Source organism: Phalacrocorax carbo, chromosome 1, assembly GCF_963921805.1.
Source record: "Phalacrocorax carbo chromosome 1, bPhaCar2.1, whole genome shotgun sequence".
Classification (NCBI taxonomy): Eukaryota; Metazoa; Chordata; class Aves; order Suliformes; family Phalacrocoracidae; genus Phalacrocorax; species Phalacrocorax carbo.
Genome location: NC_087513.1, coordinates 131,380,594 through 131,397,406, shown reverse-complemented (window position 1 = coordinate 131,397,406; position 16,813 = coordinate 131,380,594). Strand labels below are relative to the sequence as shown.

Sequence of the window (16,813 nt, the reverse complement as noted above, 5' to 3'; positions counted from 1 at the left end):
GATGTAATACCAAAATACATTTCCTTTGGTAGTAAATATTTAAAGAGGCTTTTGTCCTTACCATTTCCCCAGCTGCTTATGCAGTAGTGGCTGTATAGTTGTGCATGCAGATTGCCCCCAGGGAAGCGCTCTGAACTGGGGAAGGGGAGGAAAGGGAATTTCAATTTTACTGGTCCAATTTGCAGCAATACCCCAGAGAAGCATCACAAAAACTGATATGAGGGAGTTGGTTTATAAGCTACAGAGACCTACAGAGGAGGCAGCTCAAGGACTCCTTATGTTTTCTGCAGGAGCCAAGTCCATATAACATGGACCTTTCTTCTTATCCTTCCAAGTTGTGAAGCACTTTTCAAAATATTGCATATTAGTTACTGACTTAGTAGTCTTCTCCCTCCTGCTGGCACCCTTGCTGCCTGCTTCACATGCCGTTTTCAGTAAATCTTCGCTGTGTAAACCTCAATGTAACGAAAATGAGTAATGTCTCGGTCCCTTTGCCTGTTCTTTAATGTCAACAAAGTTTATTTGGGGCATTTCTAATCATCTTCACTAAGAGCAATGACGGTAAAAATGTCATTATTTTCCTCATGAACCATGAAACCAAACTAAATTGTAAAAGTATGAGGGAAGATGATGCGGTATTACAAGTCAAAGCCTACCATGCGATTTTGTTTAGAGAAATGCTGGAGGCTTTGAAATGTCAAATAGATTCCAGTTGTGTAATTTGAGGATCAAATTGTATTAACATCCATACTTAAAGTAAAATAATACCATTTGCTGTCTTGATTCCATTCATCTTCAATAAAAGTGAGTTCATAAATGAACATGACCTTTTTAAATGAAGGTTTCAGGTGGATTTTAGAACCTCACCAGTTACAGTTTTGAAAGGAAAAATATCAGTGGTTTTGTACATCTTGGCTAATGTACTTTTAAAAACCAAATTATAGTTCATAACCAAGCAGTTCAGTTACCTTTTATCCTTTAATATGCTCACATGTCTCCTGAACTTCAGTAATACTCTGTGCATGTGTCTGTGGGCAGGCCTGCTGTAACGTGTACCTACTGTACAGTTGCCATATACTGCATAAAACTTGGGCTTTGAAGTGGGATTATATGTCTATGTCAAATAGCTTTTGCAAGGCACCTTTTGGAACTTACCCATGTGCTGTCTACTAAGTCCTCATTCTCTTGCTGCTTTTATGTTTCTTAAACTCTGCCTAAGTTCTAATTTCTGTACTTTTATTTTAAAAAGAATGTACTGCTGTATGAGGTATTACATCAAGTTAAAGCTGCTAAACTTGAGTATGCACCTCAGAGTTCATTCTATCTTATGAAACAGGGCTGGATTGGGAGCCCCGGAGAAGAAAGAGGGCATTAGAAGAAGCAGGCAGAGATTGAGAAGTTCACATGGGTTTATTAAGGGACAGTTCCAAATCTGCCTGCACTAAAATTTCAGTAGTACTGCATTTGGAGAAGAAATTTAGAAACCTATTAAGAACCAGTAGAACTATATTTGTAGTTATCATTTGGACGTGCTTATAGCAGAGTTTTTTGTACTGGAAACTTGTCTTTAGGGTTAAATGAGGAAGGCATAATACCAACCAGCACTGTAAGACTCTTAAAAGTGTATAGGAATATGTATGCTCTAAGATGTGATGGAAGAAGGCAGCTGGGGAAGGGACTTGTCACCCAGCTTAATTTAAAGGCAACCACATCAGAAATATTGTTTAGAGATCTTGGCACATGGCATGATCTGGTGTTAATTTATTCAGACATTACAATCCTTGTGGTTCTTTGCCACCTTTTTTTGTTTTTAATGTTTGAAGCAGGTATATTAGGGGGAAATGCTATCTTTGCGATGCTAATAATGCCCATAAAATCCTCATTTGCAACACTGATGAAGTCAAAATCTTGACTCCTTTTGGAGAAAATACCAGCCCTGCCTAGTGTTTGGCTACTTATTGAATATGGAAGATAGGGCAAGTTGAGTTAATAATTTAACACAGACTTCTAGTATAAAAATCAGATGACTGCCAGCCTCACTAACCAAATATATTTTAGCAGTGCCTCTAGAAAGCAATCAAGCTTCTAGGTAGGTGAGCATTTTAAATGTTCTAACATGAAGTTTTAAGGTGTAGGATACATGTAGGTGACGTCTCTAAATGCTGGATTGCACTATTAATTTCATTAAGCACTTCTGATTGTAGCACAGTGGGGGGGGATTTTAGATTGTGCCTCCAGTTTAGTCTTTGCAGCGGCTTCTGAGCAATGATGCATCTCTGGCTCTAAACACTATTCTCCCCTTTGGATAAAGGTTTTACTTATGAGTCCCTCCAGTACTTTTACCAGATATTAGACCAGGTCCCAGGAATCCCAATGAATCAGCCAAGTGGTTTTCTCATCTGATTCACATCTGGACAGCATTCGTATCACAGGTGGAAGCAGTGCCTCTGGTTGCCTCTATGAAGGTATTCCCAAGCAAATGCAGAAGGCAAGGTGGGCTTTTTCTGAGGGCGTAAAGCCAGTCCAGAAGTAAACTGGAGGGCTGTGAGAAACAATGCTTTTTTAAGTAGAATTTCTTAAAGAGGAACTTAAATACTGCAAAAACAAGGAGAGGTGAACATTTTCCATGGATAATGAATGTATCCTGTGTTTTACAATTTTAGTGTAGTACATTTTGGGTATTCTGTGTGATTTTAATATCTCTAGAAACAATGTCTATTAAGTGCATTGTACACCAGTGAAACAAGTGGATATATGCTAGTGCTATTCAACATTTTTTTCTTCTTCCTTTTTTTTAGATCACCTTTTGCTGCTGTCACAGATTACTCAGTAACAAGAAATAATGTCATACAGCTCTGTCTGGAACTAACAACAATAGTACAACAGGTATGAGACCATCTGCTTAGCAATTTATTTTTTCCAAAATTCTAAATGGCCATTACCTTCTTCACACAATTTTGTATTAATCTGTCTATGTAATTGTCTAACAAAAATAAGGGAATACTAGTAGTTAGTAAATGCTTTATAGAAATTCTGCTTCCTTGTTTTATAATATTAGTTTGGGTTGCATTTTGTATATACCTCTGCATATCTCAGTAGTGAGATTCATCTTGGGTTGTCTAGTCTAATATCATCACTGTAAATTTACGAAAGCTACTTGATATTTTGCATACTTAGTTTCTTGTATCTTGTCTTTAATTTTTAATTAACTATCTGGTTCAAAAAGTCTGTATGTGTTGGCCTTCAGTCATCTGCTCTTTCATACAATTCATATTATCTAGATGCCTGTTAAGATGACACATGTCCCCGTGAGGCTAGAATATTTTGTATACATTTTTGTACATCCCACCCTCAAGAAATCCAGAAGTAGGTACTGAGAAGCACTTGCTTGTCAGGCTTAATTTGGGACTGCAATCTAGAGAACCTTCCCCACTCTTCTGTTGCTTCTCTGTGTGTGCTTTAGCTATATCCCTATCTTTGCCCGTTGTTCTGCTGAATCAGTAAAAGTCTCATTCGCTGCAAGTTCAAACTAATGTTGATACCAATTTCTGTAGAAATCACCTAGCAAGTTAAACTAGTTCTGTTCAGTTGAGCATCATCATTCACCCTGATGCATATATTTCTGAGACCAGTCTGCTACTGGTGACCGTGAAGGGCCTTGTCGCCATTTTATACCATCAGTTGACCATGTGGTGCAGCAGTGCCCATCATGTGGAGGGAATAGAGTCCAAAGGGGGCTGCCTGGTGGCTCAGCAACAGCAGAGGGAAGGGATCACTGTTGCCAGGCAGAAGTTTGAGGGAGTGCTTGCCCTTGGGAAGGTGGAGTGGAGAAAATGGGAGAGAGTAGGCTAGGCAGGAGCACTGAGGAGACTTTTTCTGGTTTTAAGAAGCATCACTCCAAACTGAGCAAAGCTAAATTTCTATGGCTTCTTGGCATGACTGTGTATGATGATACTCTCCCTTTTATAAAAGAAACGCGTTTTTCTCTGACCCTTTCATAAATGTGTGCAACACTGACAATTAGTTGGCTTTGCCTCCCACCTGAGTTGGAGAAGAGCAGTATTGCTAGTCCTGTGTGTTCAAGCTTGGGAAACAAAAGTTTCTCAATTTTTTAGGTTATTATTGTTATTTATAATAATTTTCCCTCAATTATGTGTGGGGTTTTTGATGTGGAAATGGAGCATGGGCTGTTCCCTTCCCAAAGGCCACATAGCAAGGGTGCCTGTTTGCTTCCCAGGCCCGAGGGCCAAGGGGTGCCCCACTAGTCCTGTCCTTCAGCTGCCCTGTGCTTCCCACTGAGTGTCTTGCCATCACCCTGCCTCAAACTGGGGTGGAGGTGCCAGCGGTGGTGGCTGTGGAAGAGGAGCCCAGGCCTTCATTTCCTTGGCTTCCTTTTGCACAATACGTGTTTTTTATCTGTTGTCCCGTGGCTTGCTGTGCTCTTGGCGAGCTGTGAGAAGGGGTCGATAGTCTGGGAAGAGGAGGCATGGAGGGCATCCCTTCCCCTTGGCCAAACTGCTCATTTTCTACAGAAATAGCTGTGCATCACTGCCTAGGATTTTTAACTGAGGGGAAGATCCACCTGATCCATTTCATGTGTCCACTGTTAGTGAGAAAGTGAGTAAAATATCAACTGCTGCAGTATTTCCCAGGAATTAGCTCAATATCAGTTCATTTTCTTACAAATCCAGCCCTATCCATAATACTGCTAATTCGCTATGATATAGGTAAATATTTCTCTATGTATATTTTTCAGTGTGAATGAGGGCAAATGTTAGTATTTAATACCTTTGGAGAAAAACAGTTTTATCTTCACCAAAACTGACATGATTCCCCAATCAGGAAGCAGTTCAATACACGAATCCATACTTTGAAGTCGAAAGGAGCCTTTATGTGCCTAAATTTAAGCATGGTCTGAAATTGAATTTGGCTGTAGTCAGAAGAATGATAATGAAAAATTCCATTACTAGTCCCAAACACATGTGGTTTGATCTCTACTTAAAACAAATGCATTCCAACGTAGCATTTAAAAATGTTTTCACTGAGCTTTTCTTTTATACGATCACTGAACATACTGAAAATCCTCATTGTGCTCTCTTAAGGCTGTAAATGGAATGTTTCAGTATCACCTTATCAGGTGTTTTTTCTGTCTCAGAATCCTTTTGTATGCAAATTACTTTATAGTACTTCACTAACTTAAAATAATTTATAATTTAATTAAATTTTTTTTTGTGAGACCTACAGAAGGTGATATTACAATTGTTCTTGTAACAGTAGCCAACAACAGATTTCTATAAAGCTTAATGGTTTATTAAAAATATAGAGTCTTTACATTTTCATATATATTTGGCTTTTTTTTTTTAGGACATTCATAATATTTAAAAATAGAACTCCAGTGTTCACCTCAGTAACTGAGCACTGGCAGGATTGAAAAATGCTTTTTTTTGGTACTGTTTAAGTTACAGCCAACCTTCAGATTTATTAACCAAAAATTATTCTTTAGGCAAGATGGAAGGAAAAACCCTAAAAGTAAGCTGCCTTGCTTGAATTATTCTGCACGTTTTAAGGCTAATTATAATGTCAGTGTTTCTTCATAGAATTAAGTGTTGTTGGGTTCCCCTCCACCCTGTTATCAGTGCTAAATGGATAATGAAGAAAAAAAATGACAGAATTACTGCTTTCTCTTACAAGTATGAAGCTAAGAAAATCTGTTGAGTGTCTGTGCTTTAACCTTTAAATAATTAGAAAAGTTGGAGTTTTAATATCTACTTAGAGACAGACTTTGGAAGAAAATGCTGATTAGCACATACTTTGTTTTAACCATTTCAATTTCCATGTGTGTTGCGCATTGACCAGGACCCAGCTAACAGGCCAGTGTGCAGTGGATATTTGCCAGTGGAATCAGGTCCCTAAGAGCACTGCAAGTTATTATTGTAACCTGCTTTGCATTCGTGCTAATCATCTGCTTCTATGCAGCTGTTTTATTCTGGCTTAGGGATTCTTTTTCTCCCCCTTTGGACCTTAGGATATTGTTTCATAGGCACTTCCTGAAGGTTTTCACTCTTAATACCATCCTCCTTGCTGATGGCTTATTTAATTCAGGGCTTGCATTCTTGTTTCATTTTATAATCAACTCTTCCCTTGCAGCAGAACATTGGAGGTAAAAAAGGACTTAAATAACAAACAAATCCATGAGACTATGATGATTTTTGCTACCATTCCCTTCCACTCTCTGCCTTTCGCTCCTAAACCTGTCTGTCTGCTTGGAGCATCCCCATAGGAATCGGGGGCTGAGCACTGTCTGTTGACACTGCAACGGGCAAAAAAGGCCCGTTCTTTCTTGATGGGTATTAAAGGTGTTAAAGAGATATTTGTGTACAGGATGGGGAGGAGGTGAGATTATTTTGGGTTGTGTTTTTTTACCTTACCTTACTCATTAATTTAGATTTATGTTTGCAGAATTGTTACATTCACCAGTACATATAAGGAAGAACATGCTTTACAGCATTCATGAAAATCTTGCTGTTCACTTAGTTAGTTGGGGTGCTCAGCTTCAGAGTGCCCGGAACTGGTCCTTTTTAGCATGCTTGTTTTGTTTTAGAAAGGTAGCAGTAGCTACAATGGTAACTGTAAGGAATAGATGATTTATTGCTTTCTTAGGCAATCTGTAGGCAGCTTTTTTTATCATTTGCAATGTTCTGTATTCCTCAGGAACCTATTAGAGTTTCACTAAAGAAGCTTTCTTCTTTAGAATTAAACCCCTGGAAATCTTGGGAATGTCTGAAAAGGCGAATTTTATATTGACTTTGTAAGTAATCAGACATTTAAGGAAAACTTTACTGCTGAACACCGTAGTTCTTATTATTGCTGTTTAGTGGCGATCATTAGTAGCACTTAATCAGCTTTCACAATGATTTGCTGTGTTTATTTAGTTTTAAAACCACTGGTGTTTATCTCGCAGCTTTAACGTCTTGTGGGATTTACTTAGCAAGATGCTCCACCAGAAGCATAGCTGTAGGCCTGTAAATACTCCTTTATAAAAGCTCCACTGCAATTACTGCTCTGCCTAAACACCTTTTTGAAAAGGCACTATGCGGTGGAAGCAATTTTGCATAACAGGGGTGGAGAAATGGAGAACAGTCACTTGGCTGACATGGTCCTGGCTTGCACTGTTGTCACAGAACATACTCCTGACTTCATCTGTCTCACAGCAACATATGGAGGTAAACCCAGATTTTGGATGATACAAGGTGAGAACTGGGGTGATGCAATTTGAGAGGTGATGGTCAGGCTGGAAGATAGCTAGGGAAGACCAAGACAACCATCCACAAAAACTCTGTCTGGACACATAGACACCTAGGAGTTTGAGCTAAAAGCCCTAATAGAGAGCACATACAGAAGTGCCCTGTGCACTGCCTCAGCTGAGTGTTTTGGAGCTTATTCCCCATTTAAAGATGTTTTGAGATTTGAAAAAGCAAGTGTCCATACACTCCATCCCCCAATGAGCTCACTTCCCATGCTAGAGGGGTAATCTTTGTTGGGCTTCTATCCATTGCTATCTTTCAGATAAATGATGTTGAAAAGGATCACAAATTATTTCTTGAGTACTGCACTATTTTTCTATGACATTGAGTTTTTTGTAATCAAATGCTGTAGCTTACATGGTGAAAGTTTCAAATATTAAGTCTCACTGAGAAACTAAGTGCAGGCTTATTTTCCATTCTAAAGGATAAAAAGGGAATTTACTTCCTTAGGCCCCTGCCCCGACTCAGAATCCAAATGCAATAATACAAAAAGGCTCTATTCATTTGTTAAGGACAATATCAAATACATGAATACAGAAGAATAATTAATATCCTTAATACTATTGTTACAAGGTGTATCTCATAATTTTTTTTAATATCACAATTCCTTACTTTTGTTTTTAAGCCCTGGTTATTAAGGACTTTAAGGACTCACTAAATATGGCTTTAAAATTTTGAATTTTAGGTCATACCAACTAGCTAATTACCTCAGGTATCTTTAGTTAATAAACTGGCTTTAACAGTTAAGTGGTGTGAATATTTGATTGGTTCCTCATTAAAGCTGCTTTATGCTTCCAAAATGTTGGGATTTTCAAAGCAACACGTGTTTGATGGAAACACGTATTAATCTTTAAAGTTTTTAATTTAAATTTTCAACATTATTCCTTCCACCCCAGCTTTATTATCAAATGCTTGCAGGAATATCTTTGTCAGCCTACCATGGTAATAATCCCCCCTGCCCCCCCCCCCTTTTTTTTTTTTTAAATAAAAATAATTGATGGCAAGGAGGCCATTCTTGGATTTAAAACTTACACATGCATAGTACACTGTTTATACAAAATGCCCCATTTCTGATGAGTGTACAAGTAGGGGGGTAAATGTAAAGTGGGTAGCTAAGTAATTGTGGTGAAAAGTTAAGAACAGAACAAAAAATCCCCCCTTGAAAACAATACCTAGGCAATATCTGCCTCAGGTACATGGCATCCAATTGGTATTCATATGAAGTGTTATAACTCGTTGCATGTAACACTGACAGAAATTTAGAGTCACCTTGTATCCTTCAAGTGCTGCTCTTATGCAAGATTTTCTGTTGCATAAGGTTCAAAGCAGTGCTCAGTAGTAGTGGTGTTTCAGGATACGTATTATCCTGTGCAGTTGTTTTCTTCACATTTAGAAGTCAATGTATAATGTATAAGGTAAAATAGAATTTGAAGGATTGTTGGAAATATGAAACTCTTTTGTTTACAGGAAGCTGTATCAAAGTAGTTTCAATTTATGCTCTTTAGCAATGTTTTTCTCTTTTTCATAGTAGAGTAGCTTATTTCTCCATAGCATACTTCTATGGAAAATTTCAGATGTAATTTAATGTAATGTAAAAAGTGCCTAAGGAGCTTAACATTGATGCCTTTTTCTGGTTCTGGTAGTTTATTTCTGCTGTTTTACCATACTCCCCCCCCCCCCCGCCCTTGTAGGCTTACATGTAGATATCTTGTCTTTTGATTTAAATTTTGGAGTCCTTTTTGAAATGGGATTAGGCATGGAATAGCTCAAAGGTTAAAACTTCAATAATAGTCTATAGGGATATAAGCCACTAGTAGAAATAATTTGATGCTCATTAGCTGTCATTGAGATATATGCTGTAAAGAGAGTTTCTTTCCTTAACTTGTATACTCTGTGATGTGACATTTTCAAAGTAGCTTATCAAGCCACTGCATGCTTTAATAAAAACCCATCCTGTAAAGTCCTGTGAATTTGTTAGCTGCATTTATTTTCCATTCGTAGAGAAAGTAGTTTATTTTCTTCACAGATGGAAGAAGGAAAAAAAAAAACACCCCAAAACCCAAACAGTTGCTGAGGACATAAGAAGCTTAGTGACCAGAAAGCAAAAGTGGATTGGTATTGGCTTGTTAGGTTTTTTGTTTTTCTTTCCAGATTAATGCTTGACAGCCTCTGAACATGGGAAAAAAATGAAAGACAAAGCAGAATAATTTGTGGAAAAAAGAGTAGTCTTTCTGATGGGGCATATGCTGGTAAACCAATGCAGCTGTTAATTTTTTTCAAGAAAAGGAGCCTGAGTGGGTCAAGGTGGTGGTGAAAGAGTCAGGGACTCTTTGGTGAATTCATGCACTCATGGAAGCACTTGCAGAAAGCAGCAGAAAGTTGATGGAAACTGAGATAAAGTCTAGACAGAGGAGAGAACTGTTTTTTAGTATCTCATACGTTTCCTTTAAATAACATTTTTTTTTCTTAGATGGATTTTTGTGGGCACTGTGTCAGTGCGTGTTGAGTGGCATCACATTTTCCATTCGAATAGAGGCAGACAGAGGGTATGGCATGAGTCCTGTGTAATTCTTCATAAATGCTAAATTTATTTATTAATGATGATGGATTAAGATTATGTTGGTCATATCAGTAGAAGTGAAGACTGAGAGTCTGCATTTCTTTTACTTTGAAAATTTATTTCCCTTTCCAGAGACAGTACAATCTCTGTAACCAGGTGCAGCAAAGCAAGATTTCTCTTCAGTATGGTGAATTACAGAAACTACGTGTTGCTAGGTAGCTAGTAGAAGCCTTGAGCATGAAAAAGTGTAGGGTCAATCTTTATTTCAGGAATATAATGTGAAGTATGTGCGTGTTTGTTTGCCTAAATCCATTAAAAATACATCAAGAATTTCAGATGATCCAATATGAAACATCCAAGTCATAGCTGAGCCTGAAATGCCATCTACCTAAATATCATTACTTTTTCTTGAGTTTGATTAATTTTATTTCCTCTGTGGCAGCATAACCACTAGGCACTATATGAAAGCTGAAATATTTTGCTGCAATTGTATTTTGTAAACCAGAATTCTTTTTATGACAGTTGTAGAGGAAAAGCAGAAGTGAAAAGTTAAGAACTATTTACTTCTAAATGGTCTTGAAAGTGACATTGAAAACTTAAGAACTGCACAACACATCATGCTACAAACACTATTTTTGGTGTCAGTAATGAAAGATTTACTTTTGAATACATGGCACTTATTTTTCTGAACTAGAGGTGTGGAAGAAAGGGTGTTTTGACTTTCATTTTTTTCTCCTTTGGATGGAACATTTTTGCGTCATTTCCAACCTCTCATCTGTTGAGAGTTTCAGTGGATTTTATTTTTACCTGCTGAGAATGTCACTGCATAGAGAAACCACCCTAAGAGCTGAAATTCAATTTAGACCATGTAAGCACTTAGATTCTAGCAGGATACATGAGCAAGCATCAATGCAATTTCTGTCGGTGCTAAAATACTTGCTATGGTTTCTGACCTAATGGTATAGCCGCTCATTTTAGAAATGGTGTAGCAGGGAGAAGTGTTACTCTGTATATGCAAATTAAGAACTAATATGTGACCAGATCCCAAAGGAAAGCAAGACGATGTCTTTTACAGAAAGGAGGGTAGAAATAATTGGAAATGGAAGATGACTCCAGAAAGATAGAAGAAAAGAGCTTAGTGTACATACTGCATCTCTCTTAATCCAGCAAGCAATTTTTCCCAGTAGTTGCTTGATCTGTGGGTGATTTATGTAATTTGTGTTAAATTTTTACGTGAAGTATTTTGTTACTATGGTGATAGGTGCCACTCCACGCAGATTGTTTAAATAAAATTTAAAAGACAACTCTTAGTACTCAGTAAGCTGGGTAAATGCTATTAGTTTGTACACAACAGTTATGAACTTAGAGAACTGTAGGTTCATTAAATATTCAGGGAAAGGCTCTAGACTTTTAGAAGCATTTGTGTAGGTTGCATAGGAAGTGGCCTTTTATGTAACATTTATTTAGTAGCTTGCATTATATTTTTCACAATAGAGATTTTTTTCCTCTTCCCTTGGTATCTTAAATGGTGTGTGCTCACCTTTCTGTTTTCTCCCATCTCTGTTGGTTCTTACGCATGTTTCCAATGGGGGAGGACAGAGTGGGTTGCTGGAGATACAGATGAGCTCTAGCTTCAGCATGGAGGGGCAGGGAATAATAGAGTGAGGATGCCATAGACCCAGTGTCAAGAAACTGCAAGGATTGAATAATAGTAGCAAAGTGGGAAAGAAAGCAAATATTTCTGAACGGCAGTGGGAAGAAAATCGACAGGATTTGTGTGGGAAGTAAAGAGGAGTTGAAAATGGCACCCAGGTTGTGAGCTTGTGGGACATAAGGTGGTGGAGTTGTTGACAGAGATAGGGAAAGAGAGGGGGAGCGGGGAGGGTTTGGGAAGAAACGTGATTTCAGCTTTTCAGCACACTGCGTTAGGGCTGGTGGCAAATATCCAGGAGGAGATTCTGAACTGTGAATGTGAACAGAAGGGACGAGGGATCTGTGACTCATCTGCACAGAGATGATAATTAAAGCAGCATGATTTTAGGAGGCTGCTGAGCAATAGGGAAGAGGTTGCAGAAAAGGGGAGAGTTGAGGATAGAGCTCCCTGTGACTGTGGCAAGCGGAAGGAGGAGGAACAGCCACGGCAGCAGACTTTTGGAGCAGCTCAGTGGGAAGAAAGTCAGGGATAGCATATATTCTGGGAAGTCCACTTAGAAATACGGTATCGGTATAGGTTTCTAACAATGGCTGTGTAATTTTAAAAATCCATTTTGTATGGCAGCAGCCAAGGGTTACTTATGCAAGCACTGGGTTATTGCGTAGCTTAAGAGGAGGTTGCTGTTGCGTTTTAGGTAGTGAGACAGGAAAAGGTATTTCCTCTTCCTCTCTCTCTGTTCCAAACATTTGTAATTGTCAGTGTCCCCCAAACCTACACCTTTTGTATCCAAAGTCCTGCTAGACCTCTTAAAATCAAAGATATGGTAAAGCATCTCAGGAAATCTCTGCCTGTGTCATGCTCTTAATTCTTTGCCTGTTGCCAGAGGAGAATGTTTCCTTCTTGCCAGCTTCTGCAGCTTTGGGGACATTTAAGAGGTTTTTTTTTCTGGTTTTTGTGAGGGGGTTGGAGGGGGGGATTCAACAGATCTGTATATATGCCAATTTGTATTTTACTATTCCAATAATTACCCAGACATACCTGTAAATGCCAGTCTGAGCAGAGTTCCCTAATATCCTACAGTTTCCTAATCATCATGCTCTATACAACACAGTATTTTGCCATAGCCTGTATTATATTGATTGAGTTTATTGTTTCAAAGCTGTCATTATTAATCCTGCCATCAGCTGTATTTGATACATTTTCCATGCATTTTCTAAGTTGTGAAAGGCTAAATTGACTCAATCTATCTTACCTTTGTACCTGTTTGGAAATTACGTCCCACTGTCCCAGTCTGATAAAAGTGATGAAGGATAATAATAAATGAAGGTACTATGAAAGCTACAGAACTTTTGCCTTCTTCATGTGTTGGCAAAGCTTTAGATTTTGTCATCATTGTTTTTGAGAACTTTTGTGAGAACCTTCAGTGGCGACTCCATCAAACCTCAGTCTTGTGGCTCTCTTGCCATAGCTGAAGAGGGCAGAATTCAAACCAAATGAGCCTTTGTAGAGCCAATGCCATGAATTCCCTAGAGCTAGTGACAGTTGAACAGGCTCAGAGTGGGCTCCTTGAAGCCAGAACAACTTATTTTTGTTGGTGCAGTGCTGAGGCTGAAGGGACTGGGCGTTGTGGTCTGAGCGTTCTCAAGTTAATTATTCTTTACTGTTGCTAAGTAGCAAGACCAACAGACAATCCATTTGACATATACTGGTATTAAAGGATTCAGTTACAGTTCTAATCAATTTGAGAAGCAAAGGGATTTAAAGGACGGCTTGGCTTAATTCCAACCAATGGCTACATTGCTCAAGAGAGATTTTATACCAAAGGTTTAGCAATGCACGAGAGTCTGAACCCTCTTTTAGCAATCATGTAATTCATTATTTTTGTTACAAATAGAGAACTGGATTTACATAGTTTAGAACATTTTGCGTGACTTCAGAATAATGGTGACAGCAATTCTATCAGACATCTGTTTTTAAGCAGTACATGAAATCTAGCTGTTGCCCTCTCAAAACTCAACATGGAAGATGTGTGGGATTGCTCATGAAAGATGCATTTCCCAGGCAATTCCACTACCACTTTTAAAACTGTGTTCCTAACCTTGCCTACATTTTATCAGCAAAATACCAGTAAAAACAGTGTAATATACACAAACACAAACATGCAAATCACCTTCATGTATATTCAGTGGGATTGCAGAGGAAAACAAATGAAAAAGCCAGTGCAGAAGCACCACCAGAAGCAGCTTGAAGCTGCCTGGAGAAGGCACGCTGTCATGGCAAACTCTTGTTCTTCCCAAGTTGCTCCAGTTGACTCCATCTCTGTAGCACCGCACAGCCTGCTTTTGAGCAATACTGCTATCATATGAACTCACAAATGACATTTTTGGGCTAACGTTATCTGAGAACCAGGAGATCTGGGTTTTCATCTTGACAATTGTGTAACCTGCTTCTGTATCAGTTCTGCCTAGGAAATTTCCTTGCCTTGGAGGAAAAAAAAAAGTCAGGATGACTAAATATACATGAGCAATGAAGGCATTCCTGCTGAACAAGAAAGTAGTGGAAGAAGTCCTTACCCTGTCTTGAGCACTCTGATCGAAGGATTACTAGGAATGCTGGAATGTTGCTGATTTATTGCTGAAGGAACAAATAAACATGTTTCTCCAAGTCTCCTTTTTTGTATCCCTTAACTATTTGTATGCATATATTTTATTTTCTGAGCTAGCATAACTTTATTCTGAAGTCAAGTCGTGGAGTTGACGGGAACTTAAGACTGCCAAGAAGCGTGCAGTGCAGCAGCTGCCTAGAATATGTGGCAAACCCACAAATAATAATAGTAATACTAACAATGATGGTATGTTTCAAGTTTATAGCCTGCAAGTACCATGAGAAGTGTTTGACAGGTAATTGCAATAGGTAATTTGACAGGTTGCCGACTCTGACTTGTAAACCAGATCATATATATGCAAAATTAGAAGTGTTTTCTGCTGAATATTATCCCATAGTTATAGTACTGGAGAACTGCATGAACATTTTTTCCTTGTGAGATATATGAGTGGTAGGATGAGTTGGCAGGTCTTCTAGATCTCAGTACTGCACATTTTGAGTTGAGATTTAATCAACTCGGGTGCAAAGAGGACTGAAGAATAAGAAATGTGCTGGTGTAATTAGCTGACCTTATTCCCCACTTCTGTGACATACTAAGACAAAAAAGAAGACAATAATAGTGAGGGGAGAAGAAAATAAAATGGAAAAAATAAAGTGTCATAAAGATTGTATTTGAAAAAAAAGATCCACAAGTACTTGTATTTTATATTCATTGCCTCATGTGTGAATTCTTCTAGCAATGCCTGGGGCAGGGCGGGGTGAGATGTGCACATTTTGCAGCATTGTCAGAGCTGTCTAATTCAGTGGGTTTAATTTAGTGTCTTTAGTAATTATTACTTATGACATTACAGTAGGATCTTTGCAGATAAAACGTGTTATTTTTGTGGAAATAATGCAGAACTGTGCTTGTGAAGGTCAGAAGTTCTGGAAAAAATAGAAGTAATGGCCTCTCAGTTGCAGTGTAGCATGGTCTCGCTAGACTTAAAAATAGGTTTTAAAATTATACCGGGATTGAAAGTGCAGAAGAACGCTCTCCCAGATTGTTGTGGTTTGTTCTTGTTCTTCATGTCTACCTCTCTTCCTGCATTTTTTAACTTTTTCTTCCAGTTTTGGACCTCGTGTTTCCCTTTTTATTAGGATCTAGTCTTTTCTATTAGGACCTAGTTCCTGCTGCCTCCACAAAGGTCACTTCTGAGGTCATTTTTGAGGCATAAGGCAGAGCTGGAAAGAGTGACCATGAAAACCTGGTATTAGTAATTAAGTTGTTTCACCATATTCCCCTTTTATTTCTCTTTCTTTGCGGATGATACTGTCCCATTTTCCTCTCTGAAACTGCTAATGACCAATATTTGGCTACATCTTCAGGAGGTATAAATTAAGGCAGAACTGCTTTTATTGCTTTATTAGCAATCTGCGTTATTAATCTTTTAGAAAACAATGTGCATTTGGAAGATAACCTTACGCTGTTTCAGCTGAAGTTTTGTTTGGTTCATTAGATGAAGATCATATAGCCTAGCTTTAGTTCTAGTTTGTCAGTGAATATATGTGTGAAGTTCAGAGAAGAAACAAGTGAAAGTAAAATATCTCCTTCATGCTGTATCTGTGTATTTCAGTTCAGGGGTATTCACGGTATTGTTTCACTAAGTGCATAGCAAATTGTTAGCTTGTGAAGGAGTAAAGCTTGGTTGCAGATTTTGTGTGTGTTCCTACTTTTCTAAAGTAGAAAAAAGTTGATGTTAAACTTGCACATGATCTGTTTCTTACCTTAATTGCAATGTTTTGATACTGTGGTTAAATAGATACTTAAGATGAACTTTCAGGAGTAAGATATGGGCTTTTAGTAAAGGTGTGGAAGGAAGAGGTGTTCTCTGGTTGTGGGTGGTATGCTATTAAGAATACAAATTTCTTTCTGATTGTATAGTTAGTGGCTCTTTTTTAGTTCTCAAATGTTTTAAGCTCTTTTAGTTGAAATGAGATGGGGATGAAAAAGCAATGATTTTAAATGGTAAAGGCCCCCAGCAATAAGCACTCAGTTTACCATTCTACCTAGAGGAATGTTTGAAAAGGGTGGGCACAGTTATCCTCAGCACTTGCTTAAAGATAAAGCACAAAGCAGTGGAGTGACTTTAAAAATCTAAGGGGAAATAAACTGTTCACTATGAAAGCAAGTGACTTGTAGGTTTTGCTCTTGGGATCATTCAGAAGCAGTCTCAGCCCTCATCTCTAGGGATGGCTGCAGGAAGTTAAAACAAGCTTGCTACGATGCAGGGATCAGCTTGGTGACCTTTTCTAAGTTTCTTTGAATCCTAGACTTCAGGGCTGCTCTGGGCTATGCCGGCATGAATCTTTCCATTCCTGTACATTTCCCTGAGTTCATGCTAGAATTATGTTTAGTTGGATGTCATTCATGTATGGAAAAAGGATATTTTGGGATTGCTTTTTTACCTAAGCATTGCATTTGCTCTCCTCCAGTTTTTCTGTCTTTTATGGTTTACTGAACTCTTGCATGAATATGAATATGTAGCGGTAACAACCAGCTGTCAGCTATGTGATGAAGTCATTTAGCAATTGCTCTTTCCAGAGCCTGGGTTTTTAGGGAATAGTGTGTTGAGGAGAGCATTTAAGGGTGGGGCCACCTGCCCCTATACATAGACTGGATACCTGCCAAGTTTTCTACTTGCTTTACTGTCT

General features: G+C 38.4%; 1 protein-coding gene across 6 annotated transcripts in view; it reads left to right on the top strand.

The window, feature by feature from the left end:
• The window catches only part of CNKSR2 (connector enhancer of kinase suppressor of Ras 2), a 225,188-nt gene that overhangs the window by 61,218 nt on the left and 147,157 nt on the right, over positions 1-16,813 (top strand). For all 6 annotated transcript variants that reach the window (XM_064474342.1, XM_064474359.1, XM_064474335.1 and 3 more), the window contains exon 4: positions 2,799-2,886. In XM_064474342.1, coding sequence (XP_064330412.1) covers positions 2,799-2,886 — 88 coding nt within the window. The remainder of the gene's footprint in view (positions 1-2,798; positions 2,887-16,813) is intronic.